The following is a 23,874-nucleotide window of genomic DNA, read 5'->3' on the forward strand; positions in this document are numbered from 1 at the left end:
TGATTTGGACGGATGACGTTCCCTTGCCGTCTCTCTATGTCTATGCTCCGCATGCCAATATCCCTTTCCCATCGCTGTGAACTACCATGTCCAGCCCTTCTCATCTTCCTTCTTCTTCTCAAAGATTCCCGTATCCTTCGCAACGATGTCCGCAACGTACATTGCAGCCTTCTCTGCGACAGGTACACCGTGACGCAAGCAAAAGCCATGAGGGAACCCTTCCCTCTCATCCACATCCATAACCGGCTTCCAGTTCTCGCCGAGGCCATCTACCTCCTGAACACCATACGAGGCATGACGCCCTCTAGTTTGAATGAGCTTGTCTCTCGTCTCGTCAGCGACCCAGTGATCCTTCTTGGCAAACAAGAAGCGCAAATGTGCGCGCTCATGCTTGTGCTCTGAAGGATGCGCTGCACCCCAGATTTCATCGTCCCAGAAGTCGGTGTCGATCTGGAACATTTCATCGCGGGCCATGTGCAGCGCTTGCTGGACGCCATGGGGAGACTTGATGAAGGAGGCTGTGGTGTGCGCTGCGTCGTCTGGGAAGCCAAGGAGTGATTTGATGAGTGTTGCCAGAAGTGAGAGCGGGATTAGGAGAGTCAAGAAGTTGGCAACTACAGAGGCGAAGAAGGCGAAGCTGGAGTTCTTCAGGAAAGGCTGCATGAATAGTTAGCTGGGCACGGGAGCGTAATGATGCAATGCACTTACTGCTGCCTTCTGGCCACTTTCACTCCTTGCAATCTCCATAACTGTGGGGAATAGACAGACACCACCGATAATTCTCGTCGCCCAATCCTCTCCAGCCATGCCGTGCGCTCTCAGCCTTCGGATAATTTCAAGTGCGATGTAGCTTCCAACGGAGTGACCCATAATAATAACTCTTACATCGCGGTGCCCATCATCCGAGACATCTTCCACAAGGTCAGTGAGCTCATCCTCCGCATGCCGAATCTGGTCCTGGAGGCCATAGGGGGGGAGTTTGTGCCACTTCATAGTGTTGATTTCGTGGTTGTTCATCTCGAAACCAGAAAGCGAGCGACCGTACACTTGGAACTCAACATCGCGATTCGATGCAGTGTCGCGTGTCAATAGGCCGTATAGATGTGTCAAGAAAGTGCGGTAGTATTCGATGAGGCCAGGGTTGCCGGTGATGAAGTAGATAATGTACGTCCGGGTAGCATGTTTTCTTCCTGGCTCGTTATGCGGACGAAGGTAGATTTTTGAAGCTGGTGGGTTCGACATCGTGGAGATTGTTTTGTTGTTCGAGGGAGAAGAGAGATTGTAGATAGATGCGTGAATTTGATAAAGTCTGGATGCAGGGTCCATGGACCTAGATCCGATATGGTTAGATATTCTGGGTTTGTGGATCCTCTCCATGGTTCACCCTCCTTTCCTCAACCACTTCATTTCAAGGTTATTCAAACGATCGCACTTTGTTCTGACAGCATAGTGCTACCAGTAAATAGATACTCCGTTTGAGAAGGGCCCCGGGTGATCATGAAAAGACGAGGGCGATTCCGTAGGTTCTCTACAGTGCTCGAATCCATATTGAACCCCTTCAGAAGCGTGTGTTATGAGCCCAAAAGTCATGCTCCTGTATTGGGCCTTTTCTGTAACGGGGAGAGCGGCTCCTAAAATATGTCCGATACAGATAATTTGTCGATACAAACATAAGTCCACGATGATATTCCTACAGGTGATGCTTTCCGCTACCTTACCCTCCATCCTGGCAGCTACCAAGATCCCTTAGAGCGCAGTCTCCATACCTCACTCATGGGCGAACCACCGCAATACGAGGCTATATCGTACGTTTATGGAACTGATGATCTGGATCACCCTATCATTTGTGTTGGCAAAGCACTGTTCGTCACTCAAAACTTATCAATGGTGCTCCATCGGCTAAGGCTGCAAAGTGCCCCACAAACCCTTTGGCAGATTGGATCTGTATCAATAAGAAGAATCTGAAAGAGGAAGGCCATCAAGTAATGGTCATGAGCAAAATTTACCGCCGTGGAACATGCGTTCTGATGTACATCGACGATGATCATGAGGAACACCGGTTGCATGTGCAGACGCTATTGGAAGAAGTAACGAAAATGGTCAAAGACGAGCTCGAGAAGATTCGAACACCAACATGGGAGTCCTTCCCATACTACGCCAAGGAAGTTCCTTTCATGGACGATATGCGCTGGGGCTCTCTAGAGTCATTAGTTGAGGCAATAATGGTTCGTTCGTGGATGGGTCGTTCGAGAAGCGGCGCTGGCGCGGCACGATCGAGTAATACGGGGTCAAACTGAGTTTGATTAGGCAGGACTCATGCTCATACTTATCTCGGTACGCTCTCGGGCATCTGATGTAGCAGCCGGGACCCAAAATATGCAAGACCTTGCTCGGATACACCTGGAGGCATACATCGACCGGTACATTGCGAGAACGCAATGTTTTTCGAAGCAAAAGAATCGGCACAAATCTTTTCTATTAGATCACCTTGCCTATGGAAAGACATTGCGTATGAAAGACCCACTCGATAGGCTGTATGCCTTCCTCGACATGTTCATAGAAGAGAATTGCCAGATCGAAGTGCTCCCAAGTTACGGTGACACCACTCTGGAAGTCTTCCATAACTTTGCAGCACAGTACATACGCGTGGCGAAGAGCCTAAACATCCTGGACCACGTTATTCATAACTCACAGTCGTTACAATCCGGCATACCGACGTGGGTTTCAGACTGGGGCTACCTGTAGAGCGGGCCTCGATGACCATTACCAGATACAAAATTGACTTCACGTACGGAGCTCATATAGGAACCAGTCCTGATAGATGAGATCCTCCTGAAAGTTCGTAGCGTCATACTCGAGCCCGTACGATTCGCAGCAAATGTAGTCGACGGGACCACAATCACCATAGAGGCCTTAGCAAACATCTAGGCAACGGTGCAAGCGCGGAGCCTCGCAGCGCCCTACGGTGGCACATACTCGTCACGAACGTTCCTCTCAACTCTCACACGCCCGTCACCAAGGAGATGCCTTCGCGTGGGCGCTGCAAATTGCGAAATATGTCGAGGGTCTAGAGAATCCTTACGATGTGCACAGCGGAGATTCTCACAAACACGGTGGTGCCATTGCGAGTCCCATCCACTCCCTCATCCAAGTCTATGTGTATGGTAAGAAATTCATGCTTTCCCAGCGCGGCTATATTGGTCTGAGTCCGGCGCTCACTCGTGAAGGTGACGTGTGTGCCATCATCTTCGGTTGCACGAGGCCTTGTATATTGCGAAAAACGAGCCAGGAACATTATTTCAACTTTCTCAGACCTTGCTTTGTTTTGGGGAGTCAAAGGTACGAGACAGTGGATGGTCGTACCGATTGTGGTGATCAACTGGGCTCAGAATATGGTAAAGACTGGGTAGATTGGGACGTTGAAGAGTAGTACATATACCTTTGCTAGAGGAAGACAATCTGCAGAGCCGTACCGGTCTCTTCGTACATCACGTACTTCACACCAAGTGCCACCCATCTGTTCAGTCCAGTTTATCTCTCACCTCCACCCAAAGCATCCCTCACATCCCCCTCAAGCCCCTCAATCAATCCCACCGCCTCCCCCCTATACCCCCACAATTTCTCCGCGCGCCTCGCCTCCGTCCGCGAATTACAGGCATACAAATACCTCGCCAACTTCGGAAACCCCGGTATATTAGCCATACCATCAAGCGTCTCCAGCTCAACCCTCACCGGCTCTGCATCCTCAATAATACCCCGTTCGGTCAGGATTTTTCCAACAGCAGCTGCGACCTCGATATGAGAATGTTCCTGTGTCGACGCAAAGTGGTACCCATTCTCACCAAAGTATTGCTCTGTGATTTGCGGATCGTCTGCTGCCGCAGCCTCTACGACATGTAAGTAAAAACGCATGAGGTCATCGATATGGACCCAACTCCTCGCATTCGCGCCATCGTTATAATAAAACACCTTCCCCAGCGCTCTACTCTCTTTAACGAAAAGCGGAATGAGCGCACTCTGCATCTTCACCAATCCCTTGCCGCGGCCGTAGATATCTGGTGGGCAGATGATAGCGATGTGAAGTTTGTCCGAATATCTGCGTACAGCATCGTGCAGGATCTTTTCCGTGTTGCGGTGCAGTGCGTTGTCGGGTAGGCTGCGAACCTCCTCAAGATCCTTGGGGTCGAGATCAGACCAGACTTTTGGGTTGAGGGTCCCGAGGTGGGAGGGAGATGCCCAGTCAGATACGATGCCTGTGCCGGATAGGTGGATGAGATGGCCTGGTGTTGTGCGGCGGAGGAGGCCAGCGATGATCGCTTGAAGGGAGGCTTCGTGATCTGAGTCGCCGCAGTGAACGACTATGTTGGCTTCCTTTGCGGCGCTGGAGATGAGGTCTGTGCTATCGTAGTCGCCGTTGACGATCTTGATGTTTGGGTAGGAGGAAGTGAAATTCGGAGGCACGCGACGGAGGAGCACGGTAATGGACCAGTCTGGGTGCGAGGTTGCGATTGTGTGCAGGACTGAGCCACCGATGTAGCCTGTGCCGCCAGTTCTAGAGTTTGTCAATGGTATGTTATACAATGGAGTTAAAACCGTCGCACAGAAAGACTTTGGAAGGCATCGTGAGGTTCCGTGTCATTCACTTTGGGAGATCTTAAAGGCACGGCGAGCTCGATGGGTTCGGACACTGACAATGTGTTCCAATAGTAGCTGTCATGAACATTAGACGTGCTTCTGAACAACTGACGGGGTCATTTGTGTACTCGTTGTGCTGATTGGTAAGCTGATTGGTAAGCTGATTGGTAAGCTGATGTGCAACGGTCTGCTGCTCTCTTGAATGTCCGGAGACAACTGAAGAGGATGGTGCATTTGACGGGTGTCGACAATGAAAGGAAGCTGGAGCTGTTTGCAGAATTCGATTCCTAATTAATACTCGCGCGCTGTAATGCGGCTTCACCCTCCGATTGAGCAATAGTAGAGAAAGAAAGCAAGCAGAAATGGAGAGGGAGTATCCAATGCCAATCAAAATGCCTAACAAATAATACAGAAGTAGTCTCATCTCAAAATCAAACCCTTAACCCCAAAAGTTGGAAAGAACTGCAGAAACAGAAATAAATCTGATCTGATCGATATATATTCATGATGCTTTTCTTCTCTTCGATAACCAAATTGCAGCAAAATGCCGGTAAATAGAATTGGGGCAGCGGGCCCAATGTAGCTATAAGTTGAGCTGTAGTATACTGATTCTCTACCCTCGTAGCATCATTCTTCGTATGCGTCGTACGTCGTAAAGTCAATCCTGTGCTGTGGGTGCCGTCTGTGCTGGCCGTAAACGTCATCGTCTTTCATAGTGGGTTGTTCGCAGATCGTGTCGATTCAATGAACGGTAGGTGCGTTACGTTGTCGTGGCGTGGATCGTGTTGCAATGCGTGTGTATAGGATGCTCACTGGCCGACGAGGATCTCAACATTCGATTGCGAGGAGAGCTCGTCGCTGCCGCGGCCTTGGTGGCCATTCTGGCGCGGGCGACTAAAACCCTGGCCTCGTTCTGGGAGCGGGCCACGGGGTTGCCTCGATGGGCGGTCGTCGTAGTTGGAGCTGAAGGCGCGGTGGCCGCCAATAGGACCGGGATTCTCCCATGATGTCATCTGGCGCAATGAACGGGGGCTGCTGCCGCTCTGATTGAAGGTTTGTCCAAGTGTCATGCGCTCAAGTTGTCTCTCAAGTAGTCCGTCGTCACGCTGGGACATGGAGCCTGCTGTTGGTGTGCCGTTGGGGTTCGTGTTGCTGCCGCTGAATCCAAGGCCTTCCAGAGAGATACCACCAGGACGTCCGACCGGGTGACTCGCTGTTGAGGGTGCAGGCGAAGGAGTGTAAGAGCGGAGATCCGCATACGACTTGGCACCTCGAAGGTTGGGCACTGCGTTCAGGCCGCCTGGAGAATCCGGGAAACCGAGCAGACCCGAAGCCTGCCTGCCGAAAGCATTGTAGAATCCTTCAGATGCACGAACATCACTGAAGTCTGTGGTCGCAGCGCGATTCAGGCCGCGACGTCCTGGCTGCTCGGTGGGGTGGCTGGTGGGCATCTGGGGCATAGGCGGGCTTAGGCCTTGGTTGTGTACTTTGAAGATGTGAACCTGGCGGGTGTCGCCGGAGCCCTTCGACACGTGGGCCAAGTCAAGCTGATGGGCTAGGGTGTGGATGATGCGGCGTTGAGGGGGTGCCAAGGATGAAGGGAAGGTCATGCTGTCGCGCTCAGGTGACTCCTTGAACAGGAGCAGCTGTGAGTAGAACTGCAGGATTTGTGGATCGTTTAGGTCGACGTCTACAGGGCCGTTAGCGACGCGTTCGGACGCGCCGGTGTGTGACATACCAATCTTCTGCTGGCGCATAGCAGAGACAGGCGATGGAGACGCAGCAGGAATATGGGAGTGTGATGCGAGCGAGCCGAAGGAGGGCTGCGAGTGCAGTTGTCCTCCCAGCGGTCGGTGCTGCTCCTCGAGCTGGCCTCGGCGCTCACGCTTCTCACGCTCGATACGCTCCCGTTCAGCAAGAGGGAGCATCTTCTTGTACTCGACGCGCAGCTTCCTGCCGTTCAGTTCGAAGTGATTCATCGACTCGATGACGGCAGCGGTCTCCTCGGCGGTGGTGAAGTTTGCAAAAGCCAGACCCCTGAAGACGCCATTGTCAAAGTGGTAGTTGAAGGCGTAGGGCAGGGGCAGACGCAGGTCTGTCATCAGCTGCACCAGCTGCTCCTTCTTGACGGCGAAGGGGATGTTCTTGATGACGATGGCGGTGGGGATGAGCTCCTCGTCGACGTCGTGGCCGTAGCTGGTGTTGAGCATGGCGCTCGAAGCTCCGTTACCCAGGCCGGGGAGGGTAAAGCTAGGCAAGCCCTGGGGCTGCGGCGGCGGTGGCTCCATCCAGCCCTGTGGTGTGTTAGTGATACAACCTAGACAAGTCTGTGGGAGCAACGTACGGCCGGCAGCGCACTCCGTCCGCCTCCGCGCGTCTGCGACTTCATGCGTTGGCCAGCAGCTCCGCCAATCGACCCCAGGCCGTTTTGGGAGAAGGCATTCGTGTTCCAGCCCTGCTGGGCGCCCATGTCGTAGCCGTAGCCCGCATGGACGGTCTGGTTGAGGCGCTCGTTGTAGTTGCGAGGCTGGTCGTAGCCCCGCTGGTGGTCGTCCTGCTGGGGGTACAGGCTGCTCTGGTTGAGCTGCTGCTGGTAGGCATCGAACTGGCGCGAGGGCATCCTGTTCAGCGTGCCTGGCTGGTTGCGGTGCGAGCCGGGCGACCGCGACGACTGCTGGTCGTAGGTGGAATACATGGCGGGTGGTGTCGTGGGCACGGCGATGTCTGCAGCGATGAAAATAATTAGGGCTCAAGGGACCATCCAACGCCAAGAAGCGCGAGTCGTAGCGGGCAGGGTCCGAGATTGAGGTGCGAGTGGGCGAGGGGTCTGTCAGGGCCTCTGGCAGGTTCAGGGCCGTGTAGAGTATTGTGGGAATAGGGGAAGACGCCTCACGGGGCGCTGGTGGGCGTGTCGACGGTTGGCGTGGTGTGCGTTTGGGCTACGGAGACTGGGTTGCGGAGCACAGCTCGTCTTCTCCTGGCGATGTCTGGTAATGAGCCGCCTTTAGGGTGGGTCACGGGCGGCGGGCTAAGCGGACGTCAGAGAGAGCAAAGGTTGGTCGCCAAATCGCCAAACACATCAAGTGAACGGCGCAAGGGGCTGGTTGGGGGTCAGACGGAAAAAGAGGGAGGCATTCATGTGGTTTGCGAAATCTGTTCTCGAGCCACACTAACGGCGGGGAGACGGCTGCAGGAAAAGCGTCGACACCACGGCCACAGGCGCACACTGTATGAGCGAAGGTTTCAATCTACCGGCCGGGGACAGCGGCAGCGCGAGGGTCAGAGACATGCAGTTGCGTGCACTATTGGCTCTCACGACATGACTCCAATCAAACGCCTGCACTGCAGTGCAGCTGGACGGTTTTCGTGCAATCATCATGTGTCTTGACTCTTGGGCGATACAGCCCTGTTCTGCCTGCACAACGGTCCCCTGTTATCTATTGAGTGCCTCCAGCCTGCAACTTTGACCAGGTTCGCGCTTCAAATTGCACACTGCGCGCGCACAGCATGGCTCACAGCATGTTTCGACTCTATGCCAGCGCCGGCCCGAATCGTTCTCTTGGCTTCTGGAAGTTAACGGGCCGCGATGGCTCGCGCCGTCACCTGTAGCTCGCTCATGAACGTGGACAGTACCCTGTCTTCGTTGATACTGCTTTTGTTGGTGGCCTCAAAGCTGGATTGCACAACAATTTTTACCTCGATACGTCTTAATGATGGCTACAATTTTGCTTTGGCTTAGGATTCACTGTCAGTTATATCAAGTACTGTAAGGATGGGTTGCAAACCTTGAGCCGGGCACGAGGTCCATTGCACGGCCTCCAGCACCATGGTGGTGGCATCAGCTGCCCTTGCCACTGAGCAGTGTTCAAGTCACGTTTGGATTCTTGGTGCAGCCCAAAAGAAAGCAAGATTGACCATTACGCGGCTGACATTCTCTCGTCCGTGAGGCGATGACTGCTCGCTGCAGATCCATGGCTCATCGTGTTGAGGTCACTATCGATCCACCTGCACAAGTACACGAAAGGAGTCACATCGAGCCGAGATCCTGGTTGCACAGCATGCTGCACTGCATTTCATTCGATGAGCTAGCGTTCAGAGACTGCCATTGCAGCCTCCCCGAGCGATCGCGATGGTCATCCGCTTTTCTATTCTTTCCGACTGGCTGTATGCATGGGAAATGCACTGGTAAGATCGCTTAGCCGCATTGCATACAGGTCACGTTATCTGTTGCGAGCAGCACTGCATCGTTGCAGCTGTCAGTGTAGCCGGGCGCTTCCGCTGTCGTGGGAGCTTGCATCGGCGTTGCACAAAACGGTATATTTGCGACAATCCAAGGCCGTTTATCCTTGTGGCGTAGTTTTGTTATTTTGATCGTCGAGACAAGTGTCGTGGCGTATGTAAGCATGGAGGTATTCAGGTATCCAGGCGTCGTGACTGCAGTGCTTCAATCATCAAAATCTAGGAGTCGTGACCACTCAGTTTCGCCAACTTTGCGGAACTCAGCACCAGCTGCGAACTGCCCGGCTGCTTCCCAAGCCTGCATAGTGGCCCGGTCGTACGGCCCATTGATGTCTCCTTCAAGGGCATTGAGCCAGTGGAACTCCCACTGCACTTCTTCTGGGTGTGGGTTCTTCCAGTCCTCACCGGTGTCGCGCTTGTACAGCCGCATGATCATCTCGCGCTCAAGCTCGTAGATATCCTCCATGCCACGGTCTTCGAGACGGCTTGCACATTCGGTGATGGTGTCTATCGCTTCCTTAGCCTTAGCAGCTGCGGCTTCCTGAGCCGGATCTTCGTCAACCTCCATGGCCTGGCCCTTCTTTTTCTTGCTGTAACTAGGCTTCTGTTTCTTGGGCGCTGCCTTGCCGTAGCGTACCAGTGCCTCCATGGGTGTTTCGCCAACGTCTAGTCGCGCAATGAGGTTCGACAGGACATCGCTGGTGATGATCGAGTCCTCAGCTCGTTCGCGTGCTTTCTGCTCGGCGTCCCGCATGTCCTGCGCTTCCTTGGCCCGCCTCATATCCTTCTTTGATATACCCTCCAGCCACGAATCTTGGGCAGCTTCTGGATCGTAGGCTTTGCGCACAAAATTGCCAGCCTCGTCAAAACGACCGTCCTCTTGCTCGGCGCGCATGTTGAAGGCATCAAGCTTGGGAGCATGCTTCTTCTTGCCGCCTGCGCCTATCTCCTCGTCTATGTCTGAGTCCAGACGGTCGCGCTCCTCGTCGTCACCGCTCTCGCTACTACTCTCCACATCTGCCGTATCTTTATTTTTGCCTGTGAAGTCTACAGCAACATGACCACCAGCCTTACTGTCAGCTTCCTGGCCTTCGATCTCATCGTTGTCCAAGAACCTTAGCTGCTTCTTCTTTGTCTGATCCCTCCGCGTGTCCTCATCTTCCTCGTTATTCTTGTCGTCTTCTGCAAACATGTCGTCGTCATCCTCTTCTGGCGGTGCTACTTTCTTGCTCTTTGCTTCTGCGCGGGCATCGAAGTTTTCGGTAGAGCTGTCTGAATCGTAGCCGTCGATGTTGACCGCATTGCGCTTGATGCCTGCACCCTTGCCAATCACGTCTGCTTCGAGCGCCGGGTCCTCGTCATCTTCCGCATCTTGCACAAGCGTGGAGGGGTTTCGTGGATCAAATCGAGGCTTCTTCGCTGACGGTTCGCCAGCATCTAGGTGATGTGTGCGCGTGAAGTGGTCGCCGTCGCGCTTTGGCCGCGCAGGATTGAATTTGCCGCTAGAGCTGGCCATAGTGGGAGACTGGAAATATTCTTCGAGATTGGTGTTCGTGAATAGTTGAAATGCCCGTGACGTCTGAAGCTTGAGCATGGGCTTTCACGCGCCTGCGCGATTGGTTTGAACAGGCAGCCGTACCATCTTCACCTGTAGTTCGTCATTGCCTGTCTATCACTTTCGACAATCTGCTGTCAGACTCCTTCGTACCCTGCACCCTCTTTCGACTGCGGTGAAAGCCACAACCCCTCTACTAGCACTGTGATTTCGTGATAGTGGCACACCCTCCACCATCTCCACCATGGCAAGCATTACCCCACCACTTTAAGCTACCTCCACTAACAGACGCAGTTCAACCCCAACTTCTACGGCGAAGACGACCCTATGGCTGCGTACCAAGCCATGCGTCGTGGCGGTCCTACTCGACGCTTTGACGAATACTTCCGCTGCTACCCTGTAGCCATGCTGCCTGGGCCGGACCGTGAAGATGCGAACCACGGCGGCAAAGTGTTCCTACCACCCAGCGCCCTCGACAAGCTTACACGGCTACACATCACATACCCTATGCTCTTCGAGCTCATAAACGGCGCACAAGATGGTAAGAAGACTCATGCTGGTGTGCTGGAGTTCATTGCGGAGGAGGGCAAGATCTACTTGCCGTACTGGGTACGTTGTCAACATAGCAACGGCCCAATGGTGTGCTGACTGTCTATCACAGATAATGCAGACGCTTTTGCTCGAACCGGGCGACCTCCTACAAGTCAAGTCGACCGATATCCCGCTCGGAACTTTCATCAAGCTGCAGCCCCAAGATTCGTCGTTCCTCGAGATCTCAGACCCCAAGGCCGTCCTCGAAAACGCCTTCCGGAATTTCGCATGTCTCACTAAAGGCGACATCTTCACCTTCTCGTACAATGATAACGTGTACAGTGTTGCCGTTCTTGAGGCCAAGCCAGAGCACCCAAGCCAGGCAGTGTGCACCATTGAAACGGACTTGTCTGTCGACTTCGCGCCACCGGTAGGCTACAAGGAGCCAGAGAGGACAAGTGGGACTAGCACGCCACGGAACGTTATGGCTGGCAAGGGGGGAACACTGCACTCTCAGGGCACCATGGCTCAGGCAATCAACTACGCCGCAATTGCACCCTCAGCAACGAGTGCGGCTGCTGGCTCAAAGGCTGTATCCTCCAACTTCCTCACAGGTGGCCACAAGTTGTCGAAGAAGGGCAGTAAGGCGCCCACTCCACAAGCTTCCACCCCGATTGCTGGGCAGTCCACAAATCCACCAAAAACAGTCCGACGCACAAACGGCCCACAGCCACTGAGACTACCACCGGGCAAGCTCTTCTTCGGCTACGAGATCAAGCCAGTCAAGAGCAAGGAGGGCGCTGATGAGGGCGAGCAGAAACAGTCGAAGCACTTCGATGGCGCAGGAAATACGCTGCGTAAGAAGAAGGGCGACAAATAGGCGGTTGTGCAAACGGGCGGATAACATCACGATGCATTGCAAGGCGCTAGTGGGAGCCGACTGAAAAGAGACGGCATATGGCGTTTATGGGATACCTTACGAGCTGCTTCAATTCACACTTCACAACTGCACTAATGTTCTTATACCATGTGGTTTGTTTAGCTGACACGGAACGCAGTATCATCTCCAAGTCTGTAGGTCCTCCAAAGGCCAGCAAGACATTGCGACGTCCGTTGTACGCGAACCGGATGACGACACCCAATGCCGTGTCAACCATTCAACGCTAAACTCCAGGTCTGGAGGTACTCAGGCCAAGGAATCGTAAGAACATCAACCAAAGCGTCGATACAGGCTAAGCCGTGTCTAAGTCTCAGACTTCCTCAGCCTCCTCCTTGACACCATCGAGCTCTTCCTGGTCATCCTCAGCCTCTTCCTTGACACCATCGAGCCGCTCTTCGTCATCCTCGGTACCACTGTCTTTCTTCTCAGGAGTCTGGAACCTGGTCTCCGTCTTCTTGCGGGGCGCACGTGGCTTCTTAGTAGGTGTCTCAGGCTCACCACCCTCGCCGTCCTCATCAGCAGCGCGCTTGGAGGGAGTGACCTTGCCCTTCTTCGCAGACGTACCATTGCCGTTCGGCAGCTCCCAGCCAAGCTCCTCGTAGACCTTCTTCTGCTTGGAACGAAGGAGGCCAATGCGGTTGCGGATGGCGCCGCCGGTTGCTCCTGGAGGAAGTCAGTGAAATGCGCAATGTGATGGGAAAGGCAGAGACGTACCGGGGAATGCCTTGGCGACTTCTTCGAACTCGGAGGTCTGAATGTGGCGGCCGAGGATGATGAGGAACAGCTTGTTCTCGTTGGCGCCCTCCCAGGTGAACTTCTACATGGACGTCAGTCGTGTGTTTCGTTGTGCAGGGGTAGGAAGAGTACTTACGCCCTCACCAGCTTCGCTGGTAGCACCGGTGGCTGCTTTCTTGGGAGGCATCTTGGACGTTGATTGGCGATGCGGTGTTGGAAAGATCCTAAGTCTTGATGCTGTAGCGCGGTGCTGGCAGATGTAGAGAACTGGGCGTGAGCTTTGAGTGTGAAAGACGAAAGAGGAAAAGCAGATGGGCGGGCAAGTTGGGCTTATCCGCTCGGCTTTGAGCTCTGGCGATGAATGGGACGGTGAAAGTTCGCTTGCTCTTGTTCTGCAAGGCAACACAGCGGGCGGAGGAGCAACGCGCCTTCACCTCAACTCTCCTCACCATCACCATGGATACGGTGCCGGTCCCGCAGCATCTGGTCGCATGACCTGATAAGCTCTGTCACAAGTTCTGTTCCTCGCCTTCAAGATCAACTTGTACTTTGCACCTCTTGGTCACTACAACGCGACTTGCACAAACACCGCAAGCGTCTCTTTACCCGCACTATCATCTTCCAATACCATGCCTCCCAAGAAAAAGACCGAGCAGGGCGCTGAAGCCACAGCCATCAACGTCGAGACTGTATGTCATGACGCTCACGTACTCATTCTTCTTCTACAATCTACTAACGCCAGGCAGAAGTTCAGTTGGACCCCGGAAAATGACCGTACCGTACGTGCTGGGCCTCCTCTCAAGCTTTGAACCATGCTGACAGCTTGATAAGCTTCTCCTTCTCTCCCTTGGCCGCAACATCGGTACCGCAGACTACGAGAAGTTCGTCACTGCTTTGCCTGGTACGTTCCCTCCACAACACCCGCGAATGCTACCATTCCAAAGCTTCCAGCACGTCACTAAACCGTCTCCCCTTACTCTTTTCTCCTTTCGTAGTTGGACAGCGCTAACATCTTGTCACAGCTGGCGCAAACTTCCAAGGTGTCCGCCAACGCATCTGCAAGCTGCGTGCCGAACAGAAGAAGAAGCACGAGGACATGGGCTGGGAGTTGACGAGGGAGGCTACTGCAAAGACCAAGGCTCCTGCGACGCCGAAGAAGAGGAAGAGTAGCGAGGAGGACGGAGACGGGGAGACGCCTGTAAAGGCTAAGAAGGCTAGGGCCAGGAAAGGCGCCAAGTCTGAGGAGACGGTCCAGAATGATGATGAGGATAATGGTGGCAAGGGTGAGGGTGTGAAGGAGGAAAATGTTGATCAGGCAGTTTGAGGTAGGACGCGTGCTCGACTGCCATCGACCCGGAGCCTGGGCTTGACGTTATGCGGAAAGGTGTGTGGCTTCCATGCCTCTCAGCATTGTTTGTTGGGCAGCGCGGTATGTGCGTGGGACACTACGGATGCAATCAAGGCTTTTGGATGGCCACCAAAACGATAATCTGGGACACTGCAAAATCACCCGTCTTTCGTGACTGGTGGATCATGCCCAGCTCGATTGCAATCATGCAAACGCCATGGGTTGGAGCAGATGAGATTGCCAGAGCAACACACCGAGATGGTCCGCGTTGCACTGCGGTCTCTGGGAAGGGGGGCAGCCTGACGGTAGTCAGACATGTAGCATCACGGAGGTCACCCCCTTTCTCACCCTCACCTCGAATCCGCTCACCATCACCATGGTTGTGACGCTGATCTCGCTCACCTTGTCGTTCCTGCCGTCGAGCTTCCCTTCTTCAACACAACACTGTTGCTCGCAGATGTTGGGTTGCGAGATTACCCGTGCCACACGATGAGCTCATGGCAGACTCGTCATAGGCCGAGGATCCTATGAGCTCTACGCTTGCAACTTCTCTATTCCATTCATGGCTTCAAAATGGTATCGTCCCTCCCATATCCTACTCCCTCTCCCCTAAAAACAAATCCAACACCCTAACCATCCTCTCCTTCCTAACCGCCCTATCCTTCTCTTTTTCCCGTTTCTCCTCGGCCCTGAATATCGCGTCTGCAAACACCACGCAGTAGTTCCTGACGATCAGCTGCCTCACCGCCTCCCCTGCAACCTTGCTCAACGTCCTCCTTCTAACCTTGGCCTGCGGGCTACTCGGCATCTCCACGCTCTTCCTCGGGGCATCAGGCGCTGGCGCATTCGCATTCGTGATCCGGGTGACGATGCATTGTAGGAATGAGAGCAGTAGAAGAAACGTGGCGTTGTGGGGCGGTTGCGCGGCCATGATTTCCAAGACAGCCATCTTCTGGTCGTCGCGGTCGAGAGGCTGTTTAGAGCGTTCCTGCTTGGCGATGCTTGCCTCGAGTTGTTTCCACAGATCCCTTGTGACGACGCCGTCTTCGAGGCTGGAAAGGAAGGTCAATAGGACTGTGGACAGGAGCTCGACTCTTTCCAGCGCAGGGGTGGCAGGGTCGAAGGCTGGCGCGAAGGGGGCGTCGGTATCCAGCGCGTCGTAGAGGGCTGCGAGCTCGTCTTCATGCTCGTCTTCCCACGCGCCGGTTCCGTCCTTATGTACGTTGACGAACGGCCACCCCGCATTGTCCATCCACGGCGCCCGCGCGTCCTCGGTCGCTTTGGTCATGTCCCACTCTGCGAGCGCGCGCTCGGTCAAGTCTTCTATCGCCTCCGTCAGCCTGAATATTTCTCGAGGCACTGACCATTTTACCGTTTCGCTCGCGCTCGGGCTCTGGTGCTGCAGTTTCCTAATGCCGCCTTCAGGAATCTTGATCAGCTTGTCGACTGTGCGTGCTAGTGCTGAGGGCTGCCAGTGTCCGTGAAGGGGGAGGAAGTGGTCGCGGCCGTTCTCGACACGCAGGACGAGGACTTCGTCGAGAGACTGGGACTCGTTGTTCAGGTTACGCACGGAGCTGACGTCTTTGAGTTTGAGCTTCAATTCTGCGTTGATGACTTCGGCAGGTGCGAGCGTATAGCGCTGCTGAATGTCATCTGGGCCGGATTTGGAGCGCGCGTCTGGTTCCTTATCGAAGGTGACACTTAGCCAGGATGGAAAAGGGCCGGAGGCCTGATCTTCCTCGATAGGGCGATCTGCGAAGCCGAAGGTCGCGGGTACGCGGCCGGTGTTTGCAATGGTGATGTTTCTTCGTTTTGACTTGGCGAATTTGACATCACCAAAGTCTACGCCGTCGAAGCTGCTGTCTGTTGCGTTCTTGTCGTCTGATGGCGACGACGATCCGGTTGCGCGCTCAACGACAACAGCTATGGAAGGCCGTCCTTCATTTTCCTGGCGGTCTAGTTCGCGAGCTATTTCGTTGTGTATAGCAGCCTTGAGGTCTGGGACGACAGCGTCAAACTGTAGCGAGAACACCGCATCTAGAGGCTTGTGGTCAGATGACAACACCCGCATGTGGTTCGTGTAGTACTCGAGCAGAAGCTCGTCTGAGAACCCATCCTTTGTCGTGATCTGCTCGGGCTCTGGATCTGCGTTGTTGTCCTCGTACTCATCATAATCGCCGTTGTCGCCGTCAGTGTCAGGGTCGTAGTCGAAGAGGACATCGTTAGTCCCAGACGTGTCCATGCCAAGCTTCTTCATCTCCTCATCTCGCTTGCGGGTGTCTGCATCCTCCTTGGCCTTCTGATCGTACCGCTGCTTCCCCGCCCGCGTGCGGTAGAGAATCCGGTCACACCAGCTTGGGCAACGGGCCTTTTCGCTGCTATCGAAAACGCCTACTTTGCCCACGTCGTACTTGTATGTTGGCAGAAACCTGATTGGGCCTTCCTCCCATCCGTCGTGGAAGGCTTTGCCTGACTTCATCTGCTGGTGCAGCTCATCGTGGGGTAAGAGGCATGAGATGGTCGTCTGGAGGGACGCTGGGTCTAGTTCTGGCGGCAATGGGACAGCGTCTTCGACATCATTTGAAGACTTCCCGGAAGCGTAGCCTGAGGTCCCAGAAGTAGAAGGGCGTTCGTCGTCCTTGTCCATGTCTTTTGTGTGGACCGTGAGTAGGCGGCGCACATCATCTCCTGGCATACCCTCGATTCGGAAGTTCAGATCGCCAAACCAGAAAGCGAACTCTTCGTCTCCAAGGCCCTCGCCCTGGCTCTGAGATGAGCCTAGCGAATCCACGATCGGAGCGAAGCGTGTTCTCTGGGTGATCTGCGCAACGTCCCAGATTCTGCGTTCCAGGGCTGCCTTATCTGCTCCAGCGCCGAGGTGCGAGTTGATGAAGACGAGACGTGTAGTTTCGCCCAGAACAATTCGTGCTGTTACGGCACCCTTGTTCGCCATGTAGCCCATGAGCCCAGTACCGACGCTCGTCGTGCTGATGTTCTTGACTTGCGGGAAGAGGGCTGGCGAGGCATAAACGACTAGCCACAATCCAAGCAGCTGTTGCTCTGCCACTAGCTGATACCCCTCCGGTAGGGCTGCCTCCAAGGACGCTTTCCACTTGTTGGCCATAGTGGGGTCGGTGTACGGCTTCAGCGCTTCAGCGGCAGAAGTGATGTCCACTATCTCCTGCAGACCCAGTACGTAAAGATCGACCTCCCCATCACCAGGCACCGAGCCCAAGTCACCGTGCGGTACTGTGGGCGCATGCTTGTCGAACCGTGCTTCCTGGTCTGCCACCGGTTCCTTGTGCTTCTCGTCTCTGCGACTTGGCTCGGACACACCAAGCCCAGCCAGGGCCTTGTCCACGCCCTTGCCCTTCACGAACCATGCGCCAACATCCTGTTCTGTGCCTTTATTGGAAGCAACATTCCAGGACCCGACCTTGATGCGGATACTGCGGGAACGAGTGTACTCGGCCCTACGGTCGTACAAGGTCTGCTGGAGAGAGACCTGCTGGGTGGTGAGCGAGGCTTGGCTGGGAGAGCGCAGATCGGGGAATGCGCCTGGGATGAGAGCCTCAAGACGGTCGGTGGTGTTGATGGACGAGCGCGCAGTATGGGTAGAGCGCACTGAACCGGTCCTCGACGCCATGGTGGGGCGGTCGCAGCAAGAGAGTCGGACAGGATCTGCGCAAGGGAGAGTGGTCAGCCCATGGCGGTGGTGGTTGTGGGCATTCTGCTATCTTCTAAGCGGCGCACTCAGCCACTCCCCACCGAGGGATGACGGAGCATTCGTGAAGTAAACGCAGGGGTCAATGACGCTCTGCGTGGCTGCCGTTGGCTGTGCACGCCTGCCGATCGGCGTGGCCCATGCTCCTTCCCGCTCCTGAGTCCTGACAGCGTCCAGAACGCGGCCTAACAGCGAACTCGTCGTCGCCAGTCTTCGCTCTCTCCCACCACTATCGATATGGCGCCTCACAAGTCCAAAGCCCGCGCGCACCACCCGCAGCCGCCGCCCCAGCCCTCCGACTACGAGACGGACGCGCCGCCGCCCGCCGTCGACGTGCCCCTCCCCCCTCCGCGGTCAAACGAAGAGCTCAACTTCTCCGTCCTCCGCCGCATCTATCCTGAGCTGGCCGCTATAGTGCACGTTACCCCGTATGCCGCTCTCTACACGTTCAGCCTCGAGACCCAGCAGTGGGAGAAGCTCGGTGTTGAGGGCACCTTGTTCCTCTGCAAGCTCACGCCCTCACCCATTGGTGCCGACCGCTACAGCGTTGCCATACTCAACCGCCGGGGACTGGACAACTTCTACCTCGAGCTCACCAGTGAAGGGGAGATGGAGTTCACAGATCCCTATGTCATCCTCCAGGGCGATCAGGTGTATGGCATCTGGGTGTTTGCAGACCCTCCGCCCGCTTCCACCGCCGACTGCCGTACCGACACTGCCACCAAGATCATGCAGGCTGCAGAGAAGGCACGACTAAGCCGAGAGGCGGGAGAACAGGAGGCCAGGAGCGGTGTGCACCAGGCATCGGAACAGGTAGAGACAGCCACCTCTGCCCCCATGGGACGCCAGCTCTCTCTCCGCGAGCTCTTTGGCCAGCAGCGACAGCAGGATGCTGGTTTCAGTGTACACGACCATCACAGCCAACAGATTCAACCCCACCTGCACCAACAAGCATACACACCCACACCCAACCCCGCCACGTCGCCCCAGGACGTGCTCGGCCAGTTGTTCTTCAACGCAAAGCAGAATTACAATGGCCTGGGCTGATGGTCAAGCAGGACGCGTTAACACTCTCACTCAAACTCGCGAAATGGGAACGGATCAGAACGCAACCTTAGAGAGCAGCCCGTTTAGATGAGCCACCAGCGCGCGCGGTTACACCGCCAAAACCAGTCGTCGTGTGCATCCCTGACCCGTTGCTTTTATTCAAAACAAAGCGCCCGTTTACGGCGAACAGCAAACCCTTACTGCACAAGAGTGGCACCGACCCGAAGAGCCTGCCACAGCGGCCTCAACCTTTGTCTGGGCATGCTCCTGTCGACGAACACAGCGCACTGCAGGAAGCCGAGCTGGCACGGGAAGGGAGCTGCCCATTACTCACACCCCTTGCTGTTACAAGTTTCCCGTCGCTTCTCATCGGCCCGCCCGTTCAATCCCTCGATGGCACAGGACTGAGCTATCGCGCAAGGCCGAAGTCACGACTCTGTTCTCTGAGTGAAGAGCTGGATGCGGCGTGCTGTGCTTCACCAGTCAAGCTTGACGGCTCCTGCTGGCGCCTTCTGCACAAGTTGTGCATATTGATATTCGGACAGGCGAGGCAGCTAGAGGATGGGAATCATGGCCTTCTGTAGCTTCGATACACGTCGAATGCATCCTTGCTACCACCCAGCCCAAACTTCCTCCTGCAAGATAGCCCTTGGGCGTCACTAAACGTCCAGCAGATCTGCGACCCTCTGGCTGAAAGGTGTCCGACTGCAGTCAGGCACAAGGCGGCCGCCAACGGCATTCCCGCAGATCCCTGCAAGCCCACCTACCCCACCACGTCGCGGGGGTACCTTCCACCCAAAAAACTAAAATCTCAACACCGCAATCGGAGCACCTTCAGTAATTGGCACACAACACACGCAATGGCTGACCAACTTCGAGTCCTTCTTGTCGGCAACGGCGGCCGCGAACACGCAATCGCCTGGAAGCTCCTCCAGTCCCCACGGATCGAGCACATCTACGTCTGCCCTGGCAACGGCGGTACCGCAACCATTTCCGCCAAAGTCACAAACGTCACAACAGTACAGGACACCGACTTCCCCGCCCTCGTCGCTTTCGCCAAGGAGAAGAATGTCAACTTCCTCATCCCTGGCCCCGAGGCGCCCCTCGTCGCCGGCATCGTCGACCACTTCGCCCAACATGCGCCGCACATCAAGGCCTTCGGGCCCAGCCAGGCCGCCGCAACAATGGAAGGCAGCAAGACGTTCAGCAAGGACTTCATGAAGAGGCACCGCATCCCGACCGCCGCGTACGAGAACTTCTCCTCCTTCGACGCCGCGACACAGTACCTCGACTCCATCTCGCACAACGTCGTGATCAAAGCGTCTGGTCTCGCGGCAGGCAAGGGCGTCATCATCCCGCAAACCAAGCAAGAAGCGCACGACGCGCTCAAGGATATCATGCTCAGCAAAGAATTCGGCTCTGCGGGCGACGAAGTCGTCATCGAAGAATTCCTCACCGGCGACGAGCTCTCCATCCTGACCTTCTCGGACGGACACACGATCAAGAGTCTGCCGCCGGCACAGGACCACAAGCGCATCTTCGACAACGACCAAGGACCCAACACAGGCGGAATGGGCACGTACGCGCCGACGCGCATCGCGCCCCCAGAGCTGCTGGAGAAGATCGACGACGAGGTGCTGCAGCCTACTATTGATGGGATGAGGACCGAGGGGTTTACGTTCAAGGGCGTGCTGTTCACGGGCCTGATGATGACGCCCAATGGCGCGAAGGTGCTGGAGTACAACGTCCGCTTTGGCGACCCGGAGACGCAGAGCCTGCTGTGCTTGATGGAGGGCGATCTCGCAGAGGTGATGGTCGCGTGCGCAGAGGGTCGTCTCTCGGAGGTCGATGTCAAGGTCGGCTCGAGATCGGCGGCGACGGTTGTTGTGGCTGCCGGTGGGTATCCCGGCTCGTATGCCAAGGGCACGCCGATGCAGCTTGATGCTGTTCCGGAAGACACTGTCCTCTTCCACGCTGGCACATCGATGGCGGACGGCCAGCTGCGCACTGCTGGCGGTCGCGTCATTGCATCTACCGCCACAGCGCCCACACTCGAGGAAGCCGTCGCGAAGGCGTACAAGGGCGTGGAGTGCATACACTTTGAGGGCATGCAGTACCGGAAGGACATCGCCGGGCGGGCGTTGAAGAAGTAGAAGGAGCCGCTCAGCATTGGAGGCATTTTCACCACCAGAGAAGGGAGTTATACCAGATAGACAGGTTGGAGAGAGAGAGAGAGAATGGACAACGCTTTATGCATTTACTTTTGATTATCATGACTTCGTAAACTTCAAGACACATCTGGTCTACCAATGCGCCTGTTCCTGGTTCCGTTTTGACGCCTGCGCTATGCCTTACAACCCACCGATCCCTATGCCCCGATCCGACTATCCACTGGTTCACCTCTTCATCCTCTTGGGACTCCTTCGCCTCGTCTCGTCTTCCACCTCTTCTACCGTAGCAGCCGGCGATGTGCCCGACGAACTCACGCTCTCAACCCTTCCGTCGTTGTTATCTGCAACATGAAGAGTGCCGTCATTTTGCGCATCGAAGTTGAACGCATCAGCTCCAACACCGAACCCGCCCCCGTTCATACCCGCATTCGTGTCCGGCAAATCGTAGTTGAAGTCTGGCAGAACGTTGTTGGGGTGGTCATTCTCATTCGTTGTACTGTTTGGGAAGTAGTCATGGTCTTGCACGAACGAATCGAGGTCCAAGTCGTACTGCGCCGGATCACCAAGCTGATTACCGAAGTAGTTCGTGTTACCATCCGTCAACCCTGGGATCTGCCCACTCGGACTAAGAGGCTGCAGTCGCTCCTGGAGGCTCTGGACTCTGCTGTTCTGCTGGTCGCTCATTTTCTGCAGGAGTTCGAGCTGTTGCTGTGTTTCCTGGTATCTGCTCAGGTCATTGAGCAAGTTGCTGATTTCGGGCGGATCAGGGTTTGTGAGCGCATTGTTGGTGTGTGACGCAGCTGCGTTGTCGGCCATGAGGCTCAAGACGTCGTTACGCTGTTGCGGTGTAAGAGGCACAGCCCCGTCGGCCGTTTGGTAGTTCGACAGCGCGGCGGGAAAATCGAATTGAGGTGCTTGGCTGGTGGGGTGACCGGCATTAGTGTTGGCGTTTTGGATGGCAGAGAGGATTTCTTCGGCTTCAGGCAGGGGTTCCACATTCTGTGGCGACTGTGATTCGACTTTGAGGGGAGGGACGGAGGATGAGCCGTCTCGACCTTGTGCAGCTGGCATGCCGGATGGCGTCCTTGTTTGTGAGTGAGGGCGGAAGATGCCTTGCTGACTGCTTTGTCTTGTGATCGGGCTAGGTATGGGTCTTGTTGTCGGGCTCATGGTGGTTGCGCGGCCGCCAGGTGGCGATAGGTAGTCCTTCTCGGGCCCTGGAGCGGGCAAGAGCGCAAGCGGCTGCTTCTTACGCTGGAACGATGGTGACCTGTTCACCTCTGGCGCTTGGTAATCACCGACATCGACTACGTTCCCATGAGTCTGCTGCCGCGCTCCAGGGAACATATCTGCGAGGTTGATGCCGCCCGCATTGCCCTCCAAACCACGCTTGTAGAACGTAGCAAGAAAGGTGAGGATGGCGTTGATCGAATTTTCGTGACGGTCGTGTAGCGCTTGGAAGGATGTTGCTCGTGAGTACAGTTCATCATTCTGACGCTTAATCTGGCCCAAAACATTTGAGATGAGCTTCTGCTGTTGTTGTAGCTCCCGGACTTCGACTCGCAAACTGTTGTACTCCGATCGTGGGATCATAGTCATATCGTCACTCCGCCTGACTGCGGTCAAGTCCTCGATGTAGCCACCGCCACCGGTGTCTTGCACATACTTGCGCTCGTCATCGCTGTCACCCTTGGCCTCGTCGTCTCGTTTCCGCTTAGGGCCGGCCGTTGGGTTCTTGGGCTTCTGAATCAGCCACAGCAGCTCCGGTCGCCCGCGCTTGAAGTACTTGTTGTAGTATTCGCTGGGTGCTTTTGCCTTGGTCTCGCTTGCTTTCATGGAGTTGTCTGACAGTCCAACCTTCTTGTGGAAGCCGTACATGTTCAACTGTCGTACGAAGGAAGCGTAGTTGTTGTGTTTGAAGAGCTCTGGGATGAGTGTCCGCGCGAATTCGTCTTCATCTAGCACGATGAATGAGTTGCCGTCGTCTGACCATCGGATAAGATTTTCGTTCTTGTTGTTGTCGAGAAAGCTGCAAATGTGTTAGCATTTTTTTTTTCCAGATATGCCGAGCACACAAGGAGCTCTGTTTGCAGGTCAGGAGCTTGCTGCACACTTACCTGCTCAGCTTTTGTACGAACGGAGGGATCTGCTTCCGCTTTGCTTGCGCATCCTTCTTCGCGACCGCAGCTTTCTGTTCCAATTCTTCATCGTCATCAGCGATGTTCTCCCACTGCTGTGCTGGGCTAGGATAGCCGTCCCACTGCCCTCGCCGCGGTGCAGGTGCAAGCTGCTGATTTGGATTTCTCCTGACCAACTGTCCCGAGCTCATGTCTGGCGCGTCTGTCATCCCATCTAACGATATCACCCTGTTATGCCCACTGTTTATCGCGTTCGTGCCGTAGTTCTCGAATAGTACTGGATCATTGAAGGCGCCCATGTCGGCACTCATTGTGGGATCGTTCCAGTTCATGTACTGGTCGGTCGGTATGCTGGCATCTTGAGGGTATGTCTGCATTGAGACTTGCGGTTCTGCGCCCGGAGCGCGCCGCTTGCTTGTCGACATGTGCGCTGTCCTCGTAGACCGGTGTTCGTAGAAGTGGTGAGTGCGAAGTTGCGTGACTCAGACCCTGTGATCCAGTGAGGCCTGATGATCTGTCCTTCCCCAATGGTATCAGTCTTGCTCGTCCCTGCCTTAATGTCCTGTCCTCCTGGTGACTGAATGCGCAAGCAGAACCAGAGTGATCGCTGGAGCCAAGAATGAGGTTTCAAATGCTGCGGGGTCGTCGCGATTATGTACACGTTCCTTCCAGCTTGTTGTCTCCTTGTCGCAGTGATGTAAAACCGCGGTGATAATTGCGTCCAAACAGGCAATACGGTCCTCAAAGAACGCGAACAAGGACCCCAAAGAGCGCAACTGTACGCCAGTCTCAGAGCGGTTGCTCCGGGAAA

General features: G+C 55.3%; 11 protein-coding genes across 11 annotated transcripts; 4 read left to right on the forward strand and 7 right to left on the reverse strand.

The window, feature by feature from the left end:
* Positions 1 to 6: 6 nt before the first annotated feature.
* BU25DRAFT_488698 (uncharacterized protein) lies at positions 7 to 1,320 on the reverse strand. The gene is made up of 2 exons (XM_033711368.1): positions 709 to 1,320; positions 7 to 657 (listed from the first exon to the last, which is right to left on the reverse strand). Exons 1-2 carry the CDS (start codon positions 1,240 to 1,242, stop codon positions 82 to 84), a joined length of 1,110 nt encoding a protein of 369 aa, XP_033565493.1. The 5' UTR covers positions 1,243 to 1,320; the 3' UTR covers positions 7 to 81.
* A 2,211-nt stretch (positions 1,321 to 3,531) lies between these two features.
* On the reverse strand, positions 3,532 to 4,621 carry BU25DRAFT_418902 (NAD(P)-binding protein; the record flags this gene model as incomplete). Its single annotated transcript, XM_033707903.1, has 2 exons — positions 3,532 to 4,552; positions 4,602 to 4,621. The coding sequence occupies 2 exons, from the start codon at positions 4,619 to 4,621 to the stop codon at positions 3,532 to 3,534; spliced, it is 1,041 nt and encodes a 346-aa protein (XP_033565494.1).
* A 630-nt stretch (positions 4,622 to 5,251) lies between these two features.
* Positions 5,252 to 7,474, reverse strand: BU25DRAFT_227407 (uncharacterized protein). Its single transcript, XM_033701382.1, has 3 exons — positions 6,980 to 7,474; positions 6,374 to 6,929; positions 5,252 to 6,325 (listed from the first exon to the last, which is right to left on the reverse strand). Exons 1-3 carry the CDS (start codon positions 7,328 to 7,330, stop codon positions 5,445 to 5,447), a joined length of 1,788 nt encoding a protein of 595 aa, XP_033565495.1. The 5' UTR covers positions 7,331 to 7,474; the 3' UTR covers positions 5,252 to 5,444.
* A 1,605-nt stretch (positions 7,475 to 9,079) lies between these two features.
* Positions 9,080 to 10,390, reverse strand: BU25DRAFT_333348 (uncharacterized protein; the record flags this gene model as incomplete). The annotated part of the gene is made up of 1 exon (XM_033702481.1): positions 9,080 to 10,390. The coding sequence occupies one exon, from the start codon at positions 10,388 to 10,390 to the stop codon at positions 9,080 to 9,082; it is 1,311 nt and encodes a 436-aa protein (XP_033565496.1).
* Positions 10,391 to 10,440: 50 nt separating this feature from the next.
* On the forward strand, positions 10,441 to 11,840 carry BU25DRAFT_455616 (ubiquitin fusion degradation protein; the record flags this gene model as incomplete). The annotated part of the gene is made up of 3 exons (XM_033709952.1): positions 10,441 to 10,446; positions 10,724 to 11,038; positions 11,091 to 11,840. The coding sequence occupies 3 exons, from the start codon at positions 10,441 to 10,443 to the stop codon at positions 11,838 to 11,840; spliced, it is 1,071 nt and encodes a 356-aa protein (XP_033565497.1).
* A 370-nt stretch (positions 11,841 to 12,210) lies between these two features.
* BU25DRAFT_386395 (uncharacterized protein) lies at positions 12,211 to 12,717 on the reverse strand (the record flags this gene model as incomplete). Its single annotated transcript, XM_033704397.1, has 2 exons — positions 12,211 to 12,560; positions 12,615 to 12,717. Coding segments are annotated over 2 exons (453 nt in total), but the record flags the coding sequence as incomplete, so codon positions are not given.
* Positions 12,718 to 12,883: 166 nt separating this feature from the next.
* Positions 12,884 to 14,050, forward strand: BU25DRAFT_227445 (uncharacterized protein). Its single transcript, XM_033701383.1, has 4 exons — positions 12,884 to 13,324; positions 13,382 to 13,414; positions 13,467 to 13,536; positions 13,658 to 14,050. The coding sequence occupies exons 1-4, from the start codon at positions 13,265 to 13,267 to the stop codon at positions 13,957 to 13,959; spliced, it is 465 nt and encodes a 154-aa protein (XP_033565499.1). The 5' UTR covers positions 12,884 to 13,264; the 3' UTR covers positions 13,960 to 14,050.
* Positions 14,051 to 14,516: 466 nt separating this feature from the next.
* BU25DRAFT_407826 (DNase I-like protein) lies at positions 14,517 to 17,755 on the reverse strand. Its single transcript, XM_033705651.1, has one exon. The coding sequence runs from the start codon at positions 17,627 to 17,629 to the stop codon at positions 14,579 to 14,581; it is 3,051 nt and encodes a 1,016-aa protein (XP_033565500.1). The 5' UTR covers positions 17,630 to 17,755; the 3' UTR covers positions 14,517 to 14,578.
* A 56-nt stretch (positions 17,756 to 17,811) lies between these two features.
* Positions 17,812 to 19,184, forward strand: BU25DRAFT_227448 (PH domain-like protein). The gene has a single exon (XM_033701384.1). The coding sequence runs from the start codon at positions 17,945 to 17,947 to the stop codon at positions 18,752 to 18,754; it is 810 nt and encodes a 269-aa protein (XP_033565501.1). The 5' UTR covers positions 17,812 to 17,944; the 3' UTR covers positions 18,755 to 19,184.
* On the forward strand, positions 19,185 to 20,985 carry BU25DRAFT_227449 (phosphoribosylamine-glycine ligase). Its single transcript, XM_033701385.1, has one exon. The coding sequence runs from the start codon at positions 19,615 to 19,617 to the stop codon at positions 20,905 to 20,907; it is 1,293 nt and encodes a 430-aa protein (XP_033565502.1). The 5' UTR covers positions 19,185 to 19,614; the 3' UTR covers positions 20,908 to 20,985.
* A 165-nt stretch (positions 20,986 to 21,150) lies between these two features.
* BU25DRAFT_429003 (uncharacterized protein) lies at positions 21,151 to 23,488 on the reverse strand (the record flags this gene model as incomplete). The annotated part of the gene is made up of 2 exons (XM_033708533.1): positions 21,151 to 22,954; positions 23,043 to 23,488. The coding sequence occupies 2 exons, from the start codon at positions 23,486 to 23,488 to the stop codon at positions 21,151 to 21,153; spliced, it is 2,250 nt and encodes a 749-aa protein (XP_033565503.1).
* Between the last annotated feature and the right edge of the window lie 386 nt (positions 23,489 to 23,874).

This window comes from Macroventuria anomochaeta, assembly GCF_010093625.1.
Source record: "Macroventuria anomochaeta strain CBS 525.71 unplaced genomic scaffold BU25scaffold_5, whole genome shotgun sequence".
NCBI classification, from domain to species: Eukaryota; Fungi; Ascomycota; class Dothideomycetes; order Pleosporales; family Didymellaceae; genus Macroventuria; species Macroventuria anomochaeta.

Excerpts from the sequence above, each read along its gene's own strand:
- BU25DRAFT_488698 (XM_033711368.1), bottom strand. The coding sequence starts at position 1,242 with ATGTCGAACCCACCAGCTTCAAAAATCTACCTTCGTCCGCATAACGAG. Across the intron at positions 658-708 it reads AAAGTGGCCAGAAGGCAGCA|CCTTTCCTGAAGAACTCCAG; the intron begins GTAAGTGCATTG and ends CTATTCATGCAG.
- BU25DRAFT_227407 (XM_033701382.1), bottom strand. The coding sequence starts at position 7,330 with ATGTATTCCACCTACGACCAGCAGTCGTCGCGGTCGCCCGGCTCGCAC. Across the intron at positions 6,930-6,979 it reads GACGGAGTGCGCTGCCGGCC|GGCTGGATGGAGCCACCGCC; the intron begins GTACGTTGCTCC and ends AACACACCACAG. Across the intron at positions 6,326-6,373 it reads TATGCGCCAGCAGAAGATTG|ACGTCGACCTAAACGATCCA; the intron begins GTATGTCACACA and ends ACGGCCCTGTAG.
- BU25DRAFT_227445 (XM_033701383.1), top strand. The coding sequence starts at position 13,265 with ATGCCTCCCAAGAAAAAGACCGAGCAGGGCGCTGAAGCCACAGCCATC. Across the intron at positions 13,415-13,466 it reads CCCCGGAAAATGACCGTACC|CTTCTCCTTCTCTCCCTTGG; the intron begins GTACGTGCTGGG and ends CAGCTTGATAAG. Across the intron at positions 13,537-13,657 it reads GTTCGTCACTGCTTTGCCTG|CTGGCGCAAACTTCCAAGGT; the intron begins GTACGTTCCCTC and ends ATCTTGTCACAG.
- BU25DRAFT_407826 (XM_033705651.1), bottom strand. The coding sequence starts at position 17,629 with ATGGCGTCGAGGACCGGTTCAGTGCGCTCTACCCATACTGCGCGCTCG.
- BU25DRAFT_227448 (XM_033701384.1), top strand. The coding sequence starts at position 17,945 with ATGGCGCCTCACAAGTCCAAAGCCCGCGCGCACCACCCGCAGCCGCCG.
- BU25DRAFT_227449 (XM_033701385.1), top strand. The coding sequence starts at position 19,615 with ATGGCTGACCAACTTCGAGTCCTTCTTGTCGGCAACGGCGGCCGCGAA.